Source organism: Aotus nancymaae, unplaced genomic scaffold (genome assembly GCF_030222135.1).
Source record: "Aotus nancymaae isolate 86718 unplaced genomic scaffold, 86718_ANA_hifiasm-v0.15.2.pri h1tg000004l, whole genome shotgun sequence".
Classification (NCBI taxonomy): Eukaryota; Metazoa; Chordata; class Mammalia; order Primates; family Aotidae; genus Aotus; species Aotus nancymaae.
In genome coordinates this window covers 29,242,568-29,265,211 of record NW_026988415.1, presented here as the reverse complement: position 1 = coordinate 29,265,211, position 22,644 = coordinate 29,242,568, and the positions used below count along the sequence as shown (strand labels likewise).

The window sequence follows — 22,644 nt, the reverse complement described above, 5'->3', positions numbered from 1 at the left end:
TAAGCCTGAGCAAGTCCTCTCTGTGTCTTGGTTTCCCCTTATGTAAAAGAATATCTGGGTTAGATGCAATGGCTCATCCCTGTAATCCCAGGACTTTGGGAGGCTGAGGCAGATAGATCACCTGAGGTCAGGAGTTCCAGACCAGCCTAACACGGTGAAACCCAGCCTCTACTAAAAATACAAAAATTAGCCAAGTATGGTGGCGCAGGCCTGTGATCCCAGCTACTTGGGAGGCTGAGGCAGGATAATCGCTTGAACCTGGGAGGCAGAGGTTGTTGTGAGCCGAGATCACGCCATTGCACTCCAGCCTAGGCAACAAGAGCAAAACTCCATCTAAAAAAAAAAAAAATTAATTTTTTTAAAAAAGAATATCTAATCAGAACTAACACATATAACCTGCTTACCTGTACCAGTCATTGTTCTTTAATCCTTACAACAACCCCTAGGAGGAAAAAATTATAACCTCTATTTTATAGATAAAGCAAATGACGAACAGAGAGGTTGAGTGACTTCCCCAAGGTCACACAGCTAATAAGCTGCAGAGCCAAGATCCTTATGCAGGTTCAAGAGTCCAGCTTCAAATTCCCACACCCACATAGCCTCTGTTAATGGGGATACATGTAGTTAGGGCCGTTTTGAGGATTACATGAGAACGTCTGTAAAGTCCAGTATTTGACAAGTGCCTGAGAGATAGCAGCTGTGGTTCTGTGGTTGTTAGAAGTTTTTACCTTCTGCACTGGGAAACCATCAAGGCTTTTTGGTTAGGCAGGAGGGGGAAAAAAAGCTTGGAGGGAAGAGGAGGAGGAGGGAAGAGCCAAGGGAGGAAGAGAGAGAGGTGGGGTGTGAAAGGGAGAAAAGGGGCAAACCAGAGGAAAGGCAGGGAGGGGCAGTGGGGGCGCGCTGAACTCAGGAAGGCTTCTAGCAGGCTGGGCCTTGAGAGAACAGTGACGGTTCCGCAACTGAAAATCGCTACTGGAGCTTTGCCAACTGGGGAGACTACACCCCTGATATCAGAGGCCTCGGACCCCGGACCCTGCTGGCCCTCACGTCCGACTCCCACCAGCCTCTGGCCGGGCTCGGGCGTGGACGGACCTGTCCCTCACGCGGGTCCGCCCCACGCCGGGCGGGGCCTGGGGCCCGCCCTCTCCGCTCGTGGCCCGAGAGTCCCAGGCCCAAGCCACGCGATCTCTCTGGGCCGGGCCTGGGCTCGATGGCGACGTGGAAGCGGGACGGCCGGCTGACCGGCGGCCAAAGGCTGCTGTGCGCGGGGCTGGCAGGGGTGCTCAGTCTCAGCCTCACCGCGCCCCTGGAGCTCGCCACCGTGCTGGCCCAGGTTGGCGTCGTGCGAGGCCTAGGCCGGGGGCCGTGGGCCACGGGGCACCGGGTGTGGCGGGCAGAGGGGCCCCGGGCCCTGTGGAAGGGGAACGCAGTGGCGTGCCTGCGCCTCTTCCCCTGCAGCGCCGTGCAGCTCGCCGCCTACCGCAAGTAAGAGCCGGGCGGGGCCAGGGAACCAGAGGCCGGACAGGGGTGGGGGTGGGGGGTGGCCGCGGCCCGACACCGCCCTGCTGCCTGCACTCGGGGCCCTGGGGTGGGCACGGCCCCCTTGCCGATCACGGGGAGGCCCCTTGGGGCGGTGGGCCACCTCTACGGGTCCCAGAGTGCAGTCCCAACGTTTTTCACGTTCTCTTGGGGTTCCCGCCGCGCAAGATACAGTTTTGTGGTCCGCAGCCCTTGCCCGAGAGGCTTTCCCGGTTGACCCCAGCGAGGAGGTGGAATGCAGCAAAGAGTTTGTGAGAAAGGAATGAACAGATCTCCAGAGAGATGAGTCCTAACCATTTCTACCGTCCTCCAATTTGGACACTTTTGCGTTGGTTGGCTTAGGAGGAGAGAGACCCTTTTAAAGGTGTGGGTATTTGTCTGTGTGACCCAAGCCCCAAGAAGAAAGTGCTTGGTATAGGGAAAGGACCCAATCCATCCATACGAAAAAGCCGGAGATTACTGCCCACACATCTCCCCAACTTAAATAAAGCTTGACTTCAGGGTCCGACAGAGGCTGCAGCTTCCCCTCCCCAAGCTGACAACGGCCCCTCAGCCTACTACTTCACCCCGCTGGCCTCATTCTTTGGGCCTTTTCCACCTTCTCCCACATCAACAGCTGCTCCTTAGTAAAAGATCTAAAGGTGTAAATGCAGTCTTAAAGCTTCCACCGAGCTCAGAGGTACCTGCATTTGAACTGGAAACCAAGCCTAAAAGAATGAATTGGTAGTGGTGGCCTTTCAGGAAGCAGAGATGTTTCTCTATTGGGGGGATGGTCCCTGTGTTCCTCATTCAGTGGGCACAGTGGCATCTCTGAAATCACCTTGGCTCTGAACTAGACAAACAGCCTACAGTTGGGAGAGTCGGTCTTGACCATGTAGTTTAGCCTTGGCAGCTATTAGTCAAAGGATTTTGCCTTGACACTGTCACTCACTTGGGATGCCAGAGCTGGAAGGCTCCCCTGGCAGCTGACAAGCCAAATGGAATCATCCTTATTACCTAGGCCTCTAGGCCGGTATTCATTCTGCCTCTGCCTGGAAATAGAGTTCCCTTCTCTTCCTCTGCACAGGGACTCCTAGGTAGGATCACGACAAGGCCCTTTTTCCTCCCCACCTCCACTTGCCCTCATCAACATCTGGCCTGCAGTCTGTAAACAGTTCACCTCTGGACCGGGTGCAGTGGCTCACGCCTGTAATCCCAACACTTTGGGAGGCCAAGGCAGGTGGATTACAAGGTCAAGAGATCGAGACCCTTGTGACCAACATGGTGACACCCCATCTCTACTAAAAATACAAAAATTAGCTGGGAGTGGTGGCACGTGCCTGTAGTCCCAGCTACTCGGGAGGCTGAGGCAAGAGAATCACTTGAACCTGGGAGGCAGAGGTTGCAGTGAGTCAAGATTGTGCCACTGCACTCCAGCCTGATGACAGAGTGAGATGGCATCTCAAAAAATAATAATAATAATAATCAGTTCTCCTCTAAGTCTTAATGACTCAATTTTCCCCCCACTTCACCCTCTTCTCTACAAAGTAGTATGGAAATCTTCCTTTGGATGGGATAAAATATGTCCAGAGGGGTGGGGGACAGAACTTCAAAGGCTGGTTTAAGTATTGTGGCTCTTCTGCTAACCACCTAGTATATGCACATCATTAGGTTTTTATAGCTCCTGCCTCCTGCCCTGTGAGGTCCAGAAGACAGGAAGCATTGTGCCTGTTTGACAGATGCAGAATTCGGCTCAGAGTGATCACACCACTTGTCAGGGACAGAGCTGAGCTCTACCACCTGGCCTTCTAACTCCAGATCTCATAGTCTTTCTATTAAATCGTGCTGCCTCTCTGCATCCATTTGGCATTAATTTAGTTAGACTACATTAAGTCCCCACTGTGTGCACGATGCTGGGGACAATGTCAGAATGGAAGGGTCATAGTCCCTCTGCCCCAGGAGCTTACAGAGTAATAGAAGAATAAGACTAATATGGCCATGACCATAACACACAAGGTAACGTGATTGTCTTGGATAATGTGCTCTGTAAATGTGCCCTTCTGATGAGCCATGAGGAGGAGAAAATGTGAAGACTTCATAGAGGAGGAAATAAAATTGAGTTTGGCATTGAGAGAATGAGTAGGAGTCTGCTGGGCACAGATGGGGAGAAAGATACTGCGGGTGATGTCAGCAAAGGCACAGAGGTAGGAAGGCAAGCAGCACGACAGGAAATATGGCCAGAAAAGCAGGTTGGAGTGAGATCTTAGAGGGTTGGATTAAGGAGTTTGGACTTGACTTGGTATCCTAGAGTAGCCGTGGGAGGTTTCTGTGAGGGATGAAGGGAGGGGGGCTGTGATTAAAGCAATTCAATGGAAATTATCATCACATGGTGGCCAAGTGAGACCAGTAGAGCGGAGGAAGACTGGAGACAGCAGGATGAGTTAGGAACCTGTTACACTGGTCCACATGGCAGCTGAGGGCACCGGTAGTCAGTGACTGTGGGAGGAGAGGGGAGGAGATGTGTGGGAGAACAAGAACAGACTTTCCTGGGCTAGGTTTGCTAGGAATTTTTTTCCTCTACAGGATAATTTTCTTTCTGGAAACTGAAAGGAATTATTTTGGTAAATGGCAAGGTATAGTTGGAAAGCAAAGTGATTGATTAATCACGCTGCGTCCTGCCTACATAAACATGATACTCTTGATTCATCAAGATACTGATTCACTTCTACTCTTTTCTGACCATGAATTTGTGAAACACTTGGCTGGGGGCCAGTGATCATTAGTTTGAACAAAACATAAACATCCAGAATGTTCGGGAAATGGGGTGGTTAAGTGACTTGTCTACAAACACAATTAATGGAAGAGCTGGAACTTGAAGCTGGGTCTTCTGGCTCCTTAATTCAGGGCTCTGTCCACTATCACACAGCAGAAATATCTCCTTAGTTGGATTTACAATCAAGAGTCCACTCAGTAGTCTATTGGGAGCTGGGTTATTGTAATGGGTGACTTTCAGATGTATCAAATAGAAGACCCTCCCACACTTGTAACTTCACAACTGTTTGTCTATCTTGTCTATTAGACATTAGTTTGGGTCCCTGAAGCTCTGAAATTGTTCATAACCAACACTATTTCCTTATTGAATAAGCACTGTATGAGCTTGTGTTTGGCTGCGTTGGCTGCTAACCTGTTAGGTTGAAGTGTTGGCAGTTCTAATTACACATATCCAGGGTGTGTGTTATATCTGTGCTGGTTAAAAGGAAAGGGTTGCTGCAATTCACCAGTGTATCCAGTCTCACTGAAAAAAGCTTCTGTGCATGTATGTGTGAGGGTGGGAGGAATAACAGAAAAGGGAACACTGCCACCCTAGCCAATCAGGCAAGAGTTTAAGATGCACGGACCAGGATGACGTCACTGGTGGACTATCAGGGTTGCCTGCCCTGACTCTGAAATTCTAAGGGGAACAATTGGTAGGCCTTATCTCTGTATCAGATGGGAGAAGTCTGAGAAAAAACGACTTCCTATGGTTCTTCTTTTTAATTGTGTATATTTGATATTGAGACTCTATAAAAGAAACTGACATAAAATATGGCTCCTTTTCCTAGTTCATCAAGTCATTCCGTGAATTAAGAGCTTGTTTCCTCTCCACTTGTCCCTACCCATCATTTCCCTGTCAGAAGTGTTGAACTCCCTTAGGCTCTATGCTGAGGGCTAACACAGGGTCTGCTACATTGTAGATGTTCAATAAATGGATAATGAATTAATGGCGCTCTAGAAGTGACCAGGTGGGATGGGGAATAAGAGTGGGACAAGGAACCCAGGTGCGGTGGCTCACGCCTGTAATCCCAACACTTTGGGAGGCCAAGGTGGGCAGATGACGAGGTCAGGAGTTTGAGAACATCCTGGCCAATATGGTGAAACCCCATCTGTACTAAAAATACAAAAATTGGCCACATGCCTGTGGTCCCAGCTACTCGGAAAGCTGAGGCAGGAGAATCACTTGAACCTGGGAGGCAGAGGTTGTAGTGAGCCGAGATTGCACCACTGCACTCCGGCCTGGGCGACAGAGTGAGACTCTATCTCAAAAAAAAAAAAAAAAAAAAGAGTGGGACAAGGAGAATGAATGGTGTTTGTTTGGGCATTTCAAACTCTACCTTCTAGGGTTCCAGCTTGCTGCAGATCATCCCTCCAGTCAAAAATTTCTACTTCCTCTGTTTCCCCTGCCTTTCCTAAGGTTCTCCTCCAACTTGCCTGGCCAGGGCAGAGAGGAGGCAGGAATGAGGAAGCAGGAGGCAGATGGTCTATTAGTGAATACCAGCTGTTTGGGAAAAACTCGGTCAAACTGGGGTTTTCCTGCTCTCATACCACAACAACAACTTTCAACACAGAAGATTTCTGTGACCAAATGTGTGGGAGTTTTCCCCACACTCCAATAAATGGATACCAGCTAGGTGTCCTCCAATTCAGTTCTGACATTGTCTACCCAGACATAGCATCATATGTCACAGGTTGAGGGCTTAGTCACCAAGACTGGCCACCCACCAGACACCAGTCACAAGTCCAGGCCTCCAGAAATTATTTAAAAAAAAAAAAAAAACAAAGACTGAGTCTCACTCTGTGACCCAGGCTGGAGTGCAGTGGCGTGATCTTGGCTCATTGCAACTTCTGCCTCCTGGGTTCAAACTATTCTCCTGCCTCAGCCTCCCAAGTAGCTGGGATTACAGGCACCCGCCACCTCACCCGGCTAATTTTTGTAATTTTTTTTAGTAGAGACGGGGTTTCGCCATGTTAGCCAGGCTGGTCTCAAACTCCTGACCTCAAGTGGTCTGCCTGCCTCAGCCTCCCAAAGTGCTGGGATTGAGCCACCATGCCTAGCCAGGCCTCCAGAACTTCTGACCAACCAGCTTCAAGTTTGGGTTCCCAAGACACCCTCTTTGGGTTCGATTAATTTTCTAGTGTGGCTCACAGAACTCAGGGAAATACTTAGTGTTTACCAGTTAACTGTAGAGGATATCACAAAGGATACAGATGAAGAGACGTGAAGGGTGAGGTAAGGGGCAAGGGGCGTGGAGCTTCCATTCCCTCCCTGGGCACACCAAACTTCAGGAACCTCCACGTGTTCAGCCATCCAGAAGCTTCCCAAACCCTGTCCCCTTGGGTTTTTATGGAAACTTCATTACAGAGGCATGATTGACAACCCATGCAGAAATGTGAATGGACAAAAAGCACATGATCTAAACCCAGCAAGGCCTGTCTGTTTAGACTTTTCTTGGCTTCTGTACAGCATTCCTTTCTCTAGGGCAGAGGTGTCCAATCTTTTGGTTTCCCTGGGCCACACTGGAAGAAGAATTGTCTTGGGCCACACATAAAATACACTAACACCAACAATAGCTGATGAGCTTTAAAAAAAAAATCGCAAAAAAATCTCATAATGTTTTAAGAAAGTTTACAAATTTATATTGGGTCACATTCAAAGCCATCCTGGGCCATATGCAGCCTGTGGGCCATGGGTTAGACAAGCTTGCTCTAGAGTATGGGGCAGGACCGATCTGGAATAAGGATCTTTTGACCCACAATCAGATTAGAGTCCTACCTTGGGGAGGTAAAAAGAGGGCAAGAAGCCAGGTGCGGTGGCCCACACCTGTAATCCCAGCACTTTGGGAGCCGAGGCGGGTGGATCACGAGGTCAGGAGTTCAAGACCAGCCTGGCCAAATTGGTGAAACCCTCTCTCTATTAAAAATACAAAAAATTAACGGGCTGTGGTGGCACATGCCTGTAGTCCCAGCTGCTTGGGAGGCTGAGGCAGGAGAATTGCTTGAACATGGGAGGCAGAGGTTGCAGTAAGCTGAGATTGTGCCACTGCGCTCCACTCCAGCCAGAACAACAGAGCAAGACTGTCTCAAAAAAAAAAACAAAAAAAGATAAAGCTGAAGTCCTCTTTATTTTCATTCCCAGTACCATCCCCTCTCTACTTTCCCAAAAGTCTGTTTTTATGCTTCATATATATGTTTCCAGCTATGAATAATATAAGATACTGTTTTGTGGGTATTTGTAAATAGTTGGTTTTCGTGTAGAAAAGATCACTCTGAAGCTTGCTTTTTAATTCAACATTATGCTTTTATGTTTATCCATATTGATAAACTCATTCTAAGCTCATTCATTTAGTACCCATTGTAAATATCATCCATTGTATGATACCACTATTCATCCATTTGCCTGCGATGGACATTTAGCTTGTTTTTCACACTGCTGTGTCTTTGTATGTACACATGCAAAAGTTTCTCTAGGGGGTGCACCTAGAAATGGGATAAAGGTAGATGTTTTTACAATTTTACTAGATACTACAAAGTGGCCATACCAATTTACATTTCTCTCAGCACTGGGTAAGAGTTCCTGTTTGCACACATCCCCACCATCAGTTGAGATTATCAGACTTTTTAATCTTTGCCAGTCTGCTGGGTGAGAAATGATATCTTGTTATTGTTTTTGTCATTTCACTGACGAATAATGAGGCAAACATCTTCTCTCATAATTATTCAACCAACATATTTTTAAAACTCAGCCAGGTGTTGTGGCTCATGCCTGTAGTCCCAACACTTTGGGAGGCCAAGGCAGGCAGATCACCTGAGGTCAGGAGTTCGAGACCAGCCTGGCCAACATGGTCTCGAACTAAAACTACAAAAATTAACTGGGCATGGTAGTGTGTGCCTGTAGTCCCAGCTACTAGTGAGACTGAGGCATGAGAATTGCTTGAACCTGGGGAGCAGAGGTTGCAGTGAGCTAAGATCGTGCCACTGCACTCCAGCCTGGGTGGTGACAGAGTGAGACTCTGCCTAAAACACAAACAAAAAAAACACAATTACTGAGAAACTCAAAGTTATCATTTCAAGAAATTTTGTTCCTTTTAAGTTTCAAAAGAACTGAAAGATTGCACTCCAGTTTGATATTTACCAGGTACTTCTGTGCATTTACACCCCACAGGCAAGCCAGGCTTGATAGTTAGGTAGATAAAAGTAGAAAATGCTTAAATTAAAGTGGGAAGGACTTGGGATAGATGTAAGTAAGAAAGTTAGGTATCTCTTCCTTATGGCTAACTTAGCATCACGGAAATACAGAAAAATGTAAATGTTATTCATGAATGTTTATATAGTATTGTAGTAACTTTTCACTTTGTAAAGCACTTTGAAACGCTGGAAAATATTTCAAGAACTAGTGGAGAGAACTCTAGCACAATCCATCGCTGATTCCTCTGCCTTTCTCCGTATTTTCTCCCAGGTTTGTGGTGCTATTCACAGATGACCTGGGCCACATTTCCCAGTGGAGCTCCATCATGGCTGGGAGTCTCGCAGGCATGGTTTCCACCGTTGTAACATATCCTACAGACCTTATCAAAACCCGGTTGATCGTACAGAACATGCTGGAACCATCGTACAGGGGGCTCCTCCATGCTTTTTCTACTATTTACCAACAGGAAGGGTTCCTGGCCCTTTATCGAGGGGTTTCCCTCACTGTTGTAGGTAAGATGAACCTTTTCACCTTGTCCAAGAAAAGGCTATGTCCTCTGAAATATACAAATGTATTGTATACTTTCGTGAGCCACTAAATCAGTTTTACTGAGGTCAAGGTTGTATGGATTCAACCTACATAGAGCCAATTAGTTTCATTCTATTACATAGTCATACACTCCACTCCTAAACTTTGGGCGTTTTTTTGTTTTTGTTTTTTTTTGAGATGGAGTCTCACTCTGTTGCCCAGGCTGGAGTGCAGTGGCGCCATCTCAGTTCATACAACCTCTGCCTCCTGGGTTCAAGCAATTCTCCTGCCTCAGCCTTCCACGTAGCTGGGATTACAGGTGCACGCCACCACACTCGGCTAATATTTTTGCATTTTTAGTAGAGATGGGATTTCACCAATTTGGCCAGGCTCGTCTTGAACTCCTAACCTTGTGATCCTCCCGTCTTAGCCTTCCAAAGTACTGGGATTACAGGCATGAGCCACCGTGCCTGGCCTCACTCCTAAACTTTGGCCAGTTATATCCCCAAGAGGGGAGTAGGACAGAAAGTGGAGGTGACTCAGCAAACTGGTAGGAATGCAATCCAAAGCACTCCCCATCTGACTGCAGAAGGAGTCTTCAGTGTGCATACACGTTTTTATGCCATGAGGGCAACTAAGGTAGCAACTGTGTCTTCTGGGGTCTTTGTAACCTTTGCCAGAGCTACACATTTATGGCCCATTTTCAAAATCCAGTAGACTTTTACCCTTTATCTGACCTGGTTGTAGCATTTGATAAGGTTGATCACCCCTTCTTCTGGAAACTTGGCTTCCAAGAGCCCTCCGAGTCCTGGGTGTCTTCCCATCTCTCTGGCAGCTCTTATCTGACTTACCCAGCCCATTTGGGTCATCTGACACTGCCAGCTCCTACGTGTTGCTCTTCCCTTGGGCTCCTTCATTAGCTTTCTTTTTACCCTCCCCTTTAGCTTGCTTCTCATCCTCCAAACCCTCCCTGGGTGGCCTCATCTATGGTAGTGGCTTAAACAAGTGTCACTGTACTCCGTGACTCTCATTCTCTACCTCTTTAGTAACAGTGACCGACTTCTGGGGGAAAGTACTTACTGCATGTCGGGTACTGCACCAAATGCATTGCACGCAGTTTCTCATGAGGCCTTATGTTACAGATGAGGAGACAGATGCTTCAGGAAGCTAAGTGACTTACCCAAGGCCACAGAGATAGAAAGCAGGAGAAACTAGCAATAGAACTCCAGAGCCCTCTGTTATCCCCTGACCAATACCAATTCCCAAACGGTAGTATGAGTCCCTGCTGTTGGACACCTTCACCTCCATGCTCCCTAGGCACATCAGGTTCAAGACTAACCCTGATGTCCTCATTGATCTCAAACTAGCTCTTCCTCCTGTGTTCCCTAATGAATGAGACTACCTTCTTTTCACCCCATGGCCCAAGCCAGAAAAAAACCTAGGGATCACTTCAATTTCTCCTCTCACTCTATCCCCACTTGAATCACCAAGTCCTGTCAATTTGGCTCATCCTCTTTCCCACAGATTCTTGCGACTCAGAATATCAGGCTCTCCCACAGACTCTGGCTCCTACCTGCTTCCACTGTTGGTCTCTCCTGCCCCAGTCTCCCTGTGTACTGCTGCCCAGCTGAGGTGATCTCCCCACGTGCAATTTCATCGTTTCACGGCCCTCATTTCACTGCCCTCCTTAAAAGTATTCAGCGACTCCTGAGCTACAGGAGAAAGCCCAAATTCCTTAGGACATTTCAGATCCTTCTGACCTGGCCCATGCCAATCCTACCTCATCTCCTGCCACACCTCCACCTGCATTCATGCTCCAGCCATTCAGAAAAACTTGAATTTCCTGGAAATACCACTCCCTTTGTACATGCTGTTCCCTCTGCCTTTCCACTCTGTCAGTGTCTGATGAAGCCCTATTCATTCCTCAAGACCCAAATCAAAAGTACTCTCTTCCACCAAGTCCCTCCTGACTCCCCCAGGCAAAATTAATCCCTTTGATCCTTGTGTACCTAATGCATGTCATAGAGCCCCCCTGTTGTGGCACACATCAGGGGTGTTACACTTAGTTTTCCCTAGCTGTCTCTTCTCCTTGATGATGAGCGTCTCCAGAAATTAGCCTGCTCCTCTTTCAATTCCCAGTGCCTGGCATAGGGCCCAGCACATAACCTAACCTTTCCAAATGTTTTCCGAATGAAGGTATATGGAAGGTTGTGAGCCAATTAAATAAACATTACATTTTTCTAAAGATAAGCAATCTCACTTATATTATCCCCTTTTTTTTTTTTAAGACGGGGTTTCACCATGTTGGTCAGGCTGGTCTTGAACTCCTGACCTCAGGTGATCCACCCACCTTGGCCTCCAAAGTGCTTGAATTACAGGCGTGAGCCACCACGCCCGGCCTATCCCCTATTTTTAATTTCATTTTGAGGGAGAAATTTAGTCCCTCTGTAAACCAAAGATGGCTCCTAAAGTTTCTGGAAGTTTGTGAAAGTGACACCTACTGTATTACTTGCTCACCATCTCAGTTCCTGGAAAGTGAGGAAGCCATACAATGTAGGGTACCCACTGGGCCATGAGATGACCACATCATTCCCAAAGGTGAGGTCAGGTGACCTCCCTCACCACCAAGAGTCTCTCACTTTCCAGTTTTCACAGACTGTTTCCTTCTCAGCTAGAGATCAGTCCCTCCTGTCCTCCAAAACATAATGAGGTGCTGCCCACTGATTTTTTTTTTCTTTTTTTTACTGGAGTGATTTTTCCCCCAACATTAAAAAAAAGTTTCAAACATCCAGAAAAATTAAAAGAAGTGTAGAGTACACACCCATGGACTATCTAGATGCAACAATTAACATTTTGCTACCCATCCCTCCAGCCATTCATCAGTCCATCTTTTTTTTTTTTTTTTTTTTTTTTGAGACAGAGTCTCAGTCTGCCGCCCAGGCTGGAGTGCAGTGGTGTAATCTCGGCTCACTGCAACCTCTGCCTCGCCCGTTCAAGCAATTCTCCTGTCTCAGCCTCCCGAGTAGCTGGGATTACAGGCATGCACCACCATGCCCAGTTACTTTTTGTATTTTTAGTAGAGACAGGGTTTCACCATGTTGGCCAGGCTGGTCTCGAACTCCTGACCTCAAGTGATCTGCCCGCCTTGGTGCTGGGATTATAGGCGTGAGCTACTGTGCCCAGCCAGTCCACAGTCCACAGACTGCCCAGCCAGTCCAGGTCACAATCCCTCCCATATTGCTGGGATTACAGGCATGAGCTACTGTGCCCAGCCAGTCCATCTTTTTTTTTGTTTGTTTTATGATTTCAGTATAACTTGCAAATATCAGTACACTTCACCCCTAAACCCTTCAACATGTGTATGATTAACTAGAGTTCAATATGTTTTTTTTGTTTTGTTTTGTTTTGTTTTTTGGAAACAGTTCCGCTCTTTTCAGCCATGCTGGAGGACAGTGACATGATCTCAGCTCACTGAAACCTACGCCTCCTGGGTTCAAGCAATTCTCCTGTCTCAGCCTGTGGCTGAGATTACAGGCGCCCGCCACCATGCCTAGTTCCTTTTTATATTTTTAGTAGAGACGAGGTTTCACCATGTTGGCAATATGGGCTGGTCTCAAATTCCTGACCTCAGGTAATCCGCCCCCCTTGGCCTCCCAAAGTGCTGGGATTACAGGCGTGAGCCACCTCGCTCAGCCCATGTATGTTCTTTTTAAAAGTGCAATTTACATCCAGTAAAGTGGACAGACCTTTAGTGAACCATTTGATGCATTTTGACAAATGACACAACCCCTACCAAAATAGATTATCATCACTCAAGAAAGTTCCCTCAAGCTCCTTGGGTTGGAGGGTTTTAACAAGCCTAGAGCCCCCTCCTATTTACTTTCCCTGGAACCCCCTCCCCCAGGCATTTATGTTCTCAAACCAGTGTTTTCCCAAGACAGCAGCAGCCTCTCCCTGGCCTTGTTTTGCAGGTGCTCTCCCGTTCTCTGCTGGCTCCCTTCTTGTTTACATGAACCTGGAGAAAATCTGGAATGGACCCCGAGATCAGTTTTCTCTCCCGCAGAACTTTGCTAATGTCTGTCTGGCTGCTGCAGTGACCCAGACCCTCTCCTTTCCCTTCGACACTGTGAAAAGAAAGATGCAGGTGAGGAGTTATGGGGCGGGTGGGGGTGGAATGCTTTGCAGTGTTTGTGGGTGGGTAACAACAGCAAAGAACACTGACCTCAAGTGATGCCAGGTTTCCAAGGAGCTTCCAACTGCTCACACAAATACTGTGCAAACCCCCACTCTGTGGCATTTTTGCTGCTATTCTCAGGGCTATTGGCTGGACGGAAGACTGCCTCCTCATTCCCATCCTCTGTTTTTGGTCTTTTAAGAAGCCTCCAGGCTGGGTGAGGTGACTCACACCTGTAATCCCAGCACTTTGGGAGGCTGAGGCAGGTGGATCACTTGAGGTCAGGAGTTCGAGACCAGCCTGGCCAATGGTGAAACCCCATCTCTACTAAAAATACAAAAGTTAGCTGGGCGTGGTGGCAGGTGCCTGTAATCCCAGCTACTCAGGAGGCTGAGGCAGGAGAATCACTTGAACTTGGGAGGCGCAGGTTGCAGTGAGCTGAGGTTATGCCACTGCACTCCAGCCTGGGTGACACAGAAATACTCTTGTCTCCAAAAAAGAAAAAAGAAAAAGAAAAAGAAGCCTCCAGATGAAACTGCCTTTTCTTTCCCGTCTTCCTGATTATATCACTTTTGTGGCTCTCCTTCCTCCAAGACCAGCAGAGAGTAGAATGTGAAATGCAGCCTGCTAGTGCTCCCTGTTCTTGCTGCCTCTACAGCTAGGATGCCACTCTTGCTTTCCTCACTGTGCCCTACCACAGTACAGCAGACTGGATAGGACCAACATAAGCTAGGAACTATAGCTAACAAGGCTCCAGCATCCCTGACTCCCTCGCTGAGGAAGGAACTGCATTTAAAATGGGGTGGCATCTTAGTGAGACCACTGAGGCAAAATCCTAGAATCAGAGGTTCCACAGTGAGTAATTGACTTAGCCTAGAATAAACCAATTTTGATCAAAGAAAAATCGGACTGGTTCAAATAAGGTTGGATGGATAATAGTTATATCTGTACAGTGGGGGCAGGCACAGAATCCTAGCAGGGCTGAGGCGCTGTATCTTCCCTTAGCCCCACTCAGGCCCTTAAAATTCAAAAATAGCTAATGCATGCTGGGCTTAGTACCTAGGTGATGGGTTGATAGGTACAGCAAACCACCATGGCACACGTTCACCTATGTGACAAACCTGCACATCCTGCACATGTACCATAGAACTAAAAATACACATTGGCTGGGCATGGGGGCTCACGCCTGTAATCACTTTAGGAGGCCAAGGCAGGTGGATCACAAGGTCAGGAGTTTGAGGCCAGCCTGGCCAACATGGCGAAACCCCGTCTCTACTAAAAATACAAAAATTAAGCAGGGGTGGTGGCAGGTAATCCCGGTTACTCAAGAGGCTGAGGCAAAAGAATCAGTGAGCCGAGATCGTGCCGTTGCACTCCAGCCTGGGTCACAAGAGCAAGACATCTCAAAAAAAAAATTAAAATTAAAAACAATTCCACTTCCATAGGCTAGCCTGTCTCTGTGGCCTCTTCTGGGCAAACCCTGATTTATACAAGCAATATATTCCTGGAAGAACTCTATGGAAATTAATTTGGGGTCAGCTGAATCCAAGTTTAAATGATCAGTCCCAGCTGAGTTGGGTTTTCCCCGTGACTCTAACTTGTCCTCCTTGCTCAATGCCCCTCCCTGCTCCTGCCTTCCCTCTGTAGTATTCCCGGCTGCCCTGGGCCATCACTTACCTCAGCACTAAACAGCCTGAAGGTGCTTATCAAAGCTGCCTTGAGACAAAACACACTATGATTACACTCAACAATGCCACTCCACTCTGAAACTTTTATCTGTCTGGGTGGCATTCCTTTCCTATCCTTGTCCAAACAGATAAATAAATCATTGGTAACAAGTCCTTATATATTAAAGGTATTAACCCTTTGTCATTTTCCCAGTTTGACATTTAGTTTGACGGAGTCTCACTGTCTCCCAGGCTGGAGTGCAGGGGCACGATCTCAGCTCACTGCAACCTTCTCCTCCCGGATTCAAGCCATTCTCCTGCCTCAGCTTCCCAAGTAGCTGGGACTACAGGCGTGTGCCACTACACCCAGCTAATTTTTGTATTTTTAGTAGACATGGGATTTCACTACATGTTGGTCAGGCTGGTCTCAAACTCCTGAGCTCAGGAGATCCACCCAACTCAGCCTCCCAAAGTGCTGGGATTGCAGGCGTGAGCCTCCGCGCCTGCTGACATTTGGTTTCTAAAGCTGTTTATGTGTCGGTGGTGGTAGGGTTTTGTTGTACATATTTTTAGAATTTTATCTAATTATAGCTATTACTATACTTTTGTTTCTAACTTTGCTTTTCTGCTTACATGTAAAGTCTGCTTAGTGCATGCTTATCTTTTTTTAAAAAAAAAAAGTATTTCTAACTTTAAAAATAATGTACATTTGGGAGGCCATCATGGGAGGATCACTTGAGACCAGTAGTTTGAGACCAGCCTCAACAACATAGTGAGACCTTGTCTCTACTAAAAATAAAAAATGTCCTGGGCATGGTGGTGTGTACCTGTGCCTGGGACACAGCTACTTGGGCGACTAAGGCAGGAGGAGGTTTACTTGGGCCCAAGAGGTTGAGATCACAGTGAGCTATAATATTGCCACTGCATTTCAGCCTGGGTTACAGAGAGAGACCCTGTCTCAAAGAAAAAGAAAGTAATGCACATATACTTAAAAATGGTTACAATGGTTCATTTTATGTATGTTTGACCACTTGAAAAAAAGTAATATGCATAAGTTGTAGAAAATTTGGGAGATACAGAAAAGTACAAAAAGGAAAATGAATTACCCATAGCACAACACCCATGGATTATAATGATTAATAGTTTTCCTCCTATGGATCTTCACATATGTACATATACACACTCACACACACACATATAAATATATATAAGGTTATTTCTTTTACAAAATTGTGTTCACACTGTACATAAAAATTAGTATCCTTCTTTTTTCACTTATTATATGATGGGCATTTCCCTGAACCATTAAATATTTAATTATCAAATAATATTCCACCATATGGATATGCCAGAAATATGTAACAATTTCTCATTTTTTTTAATATTTAGGCTTTTTCTAATTATTGAGCATAATAACATTGTAATGAAAACCTTTGTATTCTTTTCATATCTGTGATGATATATTTAGGCTATATTCCTAGAAACTGACTTTTAGGTCACAAAATATGAACAATTGCGACTCTTAATGAAATTTGCACTCCAGAAAGGTTGTAAGTTTGTAACTTGCACCAGCAGTAAAGAACAGTGGTTCAGCTTCTAAACTCTCTATATTAATTGATATTAATTATCAATAGCAATTACTTTTTAAATCATTGTGAGCCTAATTGCTGAAAAATAGTATTCCATTGTTTTAATTTGTATTTTATTGATTATAAGCAAGGTTGCACTGGCCTTTTGTATTTCTTTGTAAGTTCTGTATTTATGTCCTTGCCCTATTTTTCTAGAATATTCAACTTTTTCTATTCATTGGTAAGAAGTCTTTATATATTAAATATATTAACCCTTTGTCATACATTTCATGTATTTTTCCCAGTTTGACATTTGGCCTCTAATGCTGTTTATGTGTTGTTGGTGGTGGAGTGGTGGTATTTTTTTTTTTCTTGAGACAGGGTCTCACTCTGTCGCCCAGGCTGGAGTGCAGTGGTGGTTCAAGCGATTTTCCTGCCTCAACTTCCCAAGTAGCTGGGATTATAGGCGCATGCCACCACTTCTGGCTAATTTTTGTGTTTTTGATAGAGACAGGGTTTTGCCATGTTGGCCAGGCTGGGGTGGTGATGTTTTGTTGTACATAATTTTAGAAATTTGTCTAATTATATCTATTGGTTTTATTTTTTGTTTCTCACTTTGCTTTTCTGCTTAAAAGGCCTATTCTATGACTATTCACTTACATGTTCTTTAAATACTTTTTTTGTTATGATTTTTACACTTGGTGTTTTTTTTTGTTTGTTTGTTTTTTTAGGAGACAGGGTCTCACTGCCACCCAGTCTGGAGTGCAGTGGTGCAATCTTGGCTCACTGCAGCCTCAACTTCCCAGGCTCAGGTGATCCTCTCACCTCAGCCTCCTGAGTAGCTGGGACTACAGGCGTGGACCACCATACCCAGCTAATTTTTGTATTTTTTGTAGAGACAGTGTCTTGCCATGTTGCCCAGGCTGGTATGAAACTCCTGGACTCTACCGATCCTACCCATTTCAAACTCCCAAAGTTCGAGGATCACAGGTGTGAGCCACTGCAAATGGCCTTACACTTAACATTTTGATACTTTTAGAATTTACCTGGTGTGGCCAGGCGTGGTGGTTCATGCCTGTAATCTCAGCACTTTGGGAGGCCGAGGAAGGCAGATCACCTGAGGTCAGGAGTTTGAGACCATCCTAGCCAACATGGTAAAACCCCATCTCTACTAAAAATACAAAAATTAGCTGGGTGTGGTGGCGTAGGCTTGTAGTCCCAGCTACTCAGTAGGCTGAGGCAGGAGAATCACTTGAACTCAGGAGGCGGAGGTTGCAATGAACTGAGATCGTGCCACTGAAATCCAGCCTGGGCAACAGAGCAAGACTTAGTCTCCAAAAAAAAAAAATTTTTACCTGGTGCACCAGTGCCGTGGCTCCTGCCTGTAATCCCAGCACTTTGGGAGTTTGAAATAAGTAGAATCACTTGAAGCTAGGAGTTCGAGGCCAGCTGGCCAACATGGTGAGACCTGTCTCCACAAAAAATACAAAAATTAGCTAGGCACACCTGTAGCTGGTACACACCTGTAGTCCCAGCTACTCGGGAGACTGAGGTGGGAGGATCACTTGAGCCCTGGAGGTGGAGGTTGCGATGAGCCGTATTTGTGCCACCGCACTCCAACCTGGGTGACAGAGAAAGACCCTATCTCAAAAAAAAAAAAAAAAAAGAATTTTCCTGGTGCATGATGTGAAGCTAAGTTTAAAAAAAGAATAGTTTATCAGTTGTGTAAGTACCATTTTTTGAATAATCCTTCTTTTCTCCACTACTTTGTGCTGTGGCTTTCACCTCATACTAAATGTTTATATCTATTCTAGGGTCTCTGTATATCTTAATGACCATAACTTTAGAAAAATGCCTTTTAATATCTAGTGGAATATAGCTCTCCTCATTGATTTTCTTTTCAACATTTCCTTGATTATCTTCAGGCATTTGTTCTTCCTGATAACTTTAGAATTACCTTGTGATTATGACTGGAATTATGTAAAACCCATAAACTTGGAGTAATTTATGTAAAATGTTTTCTCTTTTATTCAGAGACACAGTATGTCTCTCCTTTACTTTCAATCTTCTTTCTTTAGCTTGAACCAGATGAAATGACCAATATCCAGCTTTGTTGACTTCATTCAAACAGCAGTTTTTTCTGGTTCAAACCTTAGAAAAGTTGTTTTCTTCACAGGATAATTATGCTCTCTCCAAACAAGAAAAAAAATTATTTTCTCTTAAAAAAGCTGGGGAGATCCACAAACAGAAGATCAGAAGTAAAAAAGAAAAAAAGCTTGGGAGCAATAGGGTCGGAAAGAAGTATGCTACACTGTAAACTTTTTATTCATTTTTTTAAAACCCTGGTCCTAAGATTTTCTCACTGCCAGGGGCATCTCTCCAGCATTTTCTGCCACCTCATGCATAGTTCAGGGCTCCATGACCTTAGCTTCCTCCCCATAGTGGGCCAGTCCAAAATCAGGGCCTTGAGCCTCAGGGGGTAGGGCTAGTCGGTGAAAGAGGATTTCAGGCCGGGCACGGTGGCTCACATCTGTAATCCCAGCACTTTGGGAGGCCGAGGCGGGTGGATCACCTGAGGTCAAAGTTAAAGACCAGTCTGACCAACATGGTGAATCCCCGTCTCTACTAAAAATACAAAAAAAATAAGCCAAGCATGTTGGCACGTGCCTGTAGTCCCAGCCACTTGGGAGGCTGAGACAGGAGAATCTCCTAAACCTGGGAGGTGGAGGTTGCAGTGAGCCAAGATCGAACTTCTGCACTCCAGCCTGGGTGACAGAGAAAGAAAGAGAGAAAGAGAAAGAAAGAAAAGAGAGAGAGAGAGAAAGAAAAGGAAAGGAAAGGAAAGAAAGGTTTCAGATGAAGTTCAATAACATCTAAATCAGAGAGGGGAAGGGTCCCAGTCTTCTCCATAAACCTTAGTTTTCCTTTCTCTTCCTGGGAGCTAGAACGGTGAGCTCATCTGGAAGAATACAGCCAACACCACATTCTACACCATCTGCGTTCTATATCCCTACCACAGCAACCCACTATACACTGGGGTAAGATACACTAGAAGAGGGTATTTGGGGGTAGTCCTGATTATCTTTTTCCTTGTATGGGAGCCTTCCAGATAATGCATATATAGAGCATAAGATGACGTTTTCAAATAGATGCAAAGTCATGGTGGTTGTTTAAAAAAATCCAAAGTGGCTCACACCTGTAATCCCAGCAGTTTGGGAGGCCAAGGCAGGCAGATCACAACATCAGGAGTTCGAGACCAGACAGGCCAACATGGTGAAACCCCGTATCTAAAAAAAAAAAAAAAAAAAATCCAAAGAGGTAATTGCACTGGTTTCACAAAATAGGATCAGCATGTAATTATAAGTAATAATATAAATGTCATCCAAAGATATAGGAAGTGAACTTTACGGTTTCAGTGAAAGTGTTACTTTGCAGGGGTTAATAAACATACTAATACTTTATCCACCCTATGTTAAAAAAAATTCACCCCCAAGACAGAACTGCAGGCTGCTTTTAAATGCAAACATGGCATTGGGCTTCTCTGGCCATTAGATGTCACTGCAGTAAATGGAGAGTAGCTGAACACCACCTGATTGCAGCCTAAAGTTTAGTGATCTCTGTCGAGTTAACAACTTCATAATCCCTGCCTGAAATCCATCTTCAGTTGGAGGCCTAGAAACCACAGGCTAATGCTAAACTTGTTGGTTTTGTCGTTATTGTTGTTTGTCCTACAAAGCACACACTCCAAATTCACCAAGAAGAGAGGGCTCTAATAACAGTCTGTCCCCGCAGGAGCAGGCAGGGTTTGCCAGCAGAATAAGTAACGAGGGACCTTTGTAGGGCCACCGGCTGCTCTGACCTGAGAGTAGATAATGGCAACATTTGCATTCCATTGGCTTTCCCCATTGCACTGCCTGTCGTGAAGCAAATCAATGGCAGGTGTCTGTTGGATAACGAGCTACACAGGGAATTTTTCTCAACTCCTGCACTGACTGGCCCCTTTGTCTGTGTGTCTCTTTCTCTTAATATGCTTTTCTCTTGACACACACAGCCCATTTAATGGCACATCAGGTTGGAACTCTTTTGAACATAATGACTGTAATCAGAAGTCTTGTTTAACCAGCTGAGCCCTTCCTTCACCATGCTTACACTCATTTTATCCCTTTTTACTTTGCTTGCCTTGGCTCCTGGCTGGCATGCTAGAGAATGGAGAGGTAAATACATTATGCATGTGCATGTCTTGATAGAATGGCTTCTGGTGGGAAGGGGGGTGGGTCAGGCCTATGCACACATGGAATGAGGTGCCCCCAACTTCGTGTGCTTTCATGGACCCTAACCACCCTGCATGAACTCCCCTTCTCCACGCTTCAGCGCATCTTAGCTCAAACCCTTCCAGGTACAGCCTGGCCTTTTTGTCTGTCTCCCACAGCTAGCCCAGGTCCTAGGCCAGAAGAGATGGCAGAACTTAGTGTGTTGAGAGAACAAGTAGGAAGGGTAAGATATTGACAGAGATGAATTGATCTGATTAATCTGCGTGCCCCTAATAAGAACCAGGGAGTCCTGAGAAAATGGTTCTCTGCACAGGTGCATGTGGAGGAGAAAGGGAGATAGGCTGGGGAAGGAACACTGCCCTGAAAATCCAGGGAGCAGCTAAGAATGTAGGAGCCTTGGAACCGGGCAGGCCTTCTGAAAGAATCAGAAGAAGGAGGCACCAGACACATGCTTGGTCCCCCCACAACTCTGACATCCTCCCCTGTTACCCATATTAGGTGTCTCAGTTTCATCAAATATAAAACCTAGTATGAGCCTGTTGCTTTATGCCCCAGTGGACTTTGACCCCATCACAGCTCACAAGGTAAGCAGGATTGGGCCAGGTCAGCATTTGAACTGAAAGCACATAAGATGAAGGACAAAGGTGGCATCCGAGTGGTACAGCTGACTGAGCAGAATACACATGGTCAGTGAATCAACAGAGGCCCCAGCCTACTCAAATACCAGATGCTCAATACCTCAGGTTACCTTTGCTGAATTGGACACAGTCACTTCATTCATTCCCTCATCCCCTCTTGTATTTTTCGTGTTCATATCTACATCTTCAACCCTGACCTCCCTCCTGAGCCATGGTCCCACACTTCCCACAGCCTGCTCGACATTACTGTTTGGCTATCATATCCCACTGTCACCTCTAACTTAATATGCAAGAAGCTGACTTCTTTTCCTAATACTTTCTTCCCAGAGTTTTCCATTTCAATTCCATCATTGCCCCAGTGACTCAGGGTGGAGATCCACAACTTGTGTTTGATTCTTCTCCTTCCCCTCACCCAGTCAACCTTGAGCCCAGGTGCTTCTTCCTTCCTTTTTTTTTTTCAGCCCAGCTGTTGCAAAATTCTTCATTCCTAATGCTCCCATGCTGGTCTTTCTTTCTGTCATTGCCCCCTGCCCTAATCTAGGACCTTATCAGCTCACATCTAGGTTATTGCAGTAATCTCCTCATTGGTGTCCAGGATTAATTCTAAAAATGATCTTAAACATTGAATATTCATATGTACCAGGCACTGTATTAAGTGCTTTATGTTCAATATCTCATTTAATCCTTAAAACAAGCCCTACAAGGTGGGCACTGTTATTACTGAGTCCATTTTACAGATGAGAAAACTGAGCTACCAAAAGTTTCTATAGCCTGCCAGTTCACCCATCCAGTAATTGAGCCGGGATATAAGGCCAGGGAGCTTGTCTCCAGAGTCAGTGCTCATTTCAGTCTTCTCCAGCCCAGCCCATATGGGATTCTGTTAGATGAATCTTTCTCAGATCTGTTGTCTGTGTTATATCCACTTTTTTTTTTTTTAAGACAAGGTCTTGTTCTCTTTCCTAGGCTGGAGTGCAGTGGCGCAATCACAACTCAATGCAGCCTCAACCTCTCGGGCCCAAGCAATCCCCACCTGAGCCTCCCAAGTAACTGGGACCACAGGCATGCGCTACCTATGCCTGACTAATTTTTTAAATGTTTTGTAGAGATTGGGCCTCCTGGTCTCCTTATGTTGCCCAGGCCAATCTCTTGGACTCAAGTGATCCTCCCGCTTTGACCTCCAAAAGTGGTGGGATTACAGGTGGGAGCCACTGCATTCAGCCTGTTGTGTCCTTCTTGATTTTTCCCAGAGAAAAAAGGCTGAGCCCCTTGGCCTGGCA

At 45.8% G+C, this 22,644-nt stretch overlaps 1 protein-coding gene across 1 annotated transcript in view; it reads left to right on the top strand.

Annotated features, from left to right (window-relative positions):
• Positions 1–1,210: 1,210 nt before the first annotated feature.
• The window catches only part of SLC25A43 (solute carrier family 25 member 43), a 52,322-nt gene continuing 30,888 nt past the window's right edge, over positions 1,211–22,644 (top strand). Inside the window, exons 1-3 of the mRNA XM_012475851.2 lie at positions 1,211–1,485; positions 8,792–9,033; positions 13,021–13,193. Coding sequence (XP_012331274.2) covers positions 1,211–1,485; positions 8,792–9,033; positions 13,021–13,193 — 690 coding nt within the window. The remainder of the gene's footprint in view (positions 1,486–8,791; positions 9,034–13,020; positions 13,194–22,644) is intronic.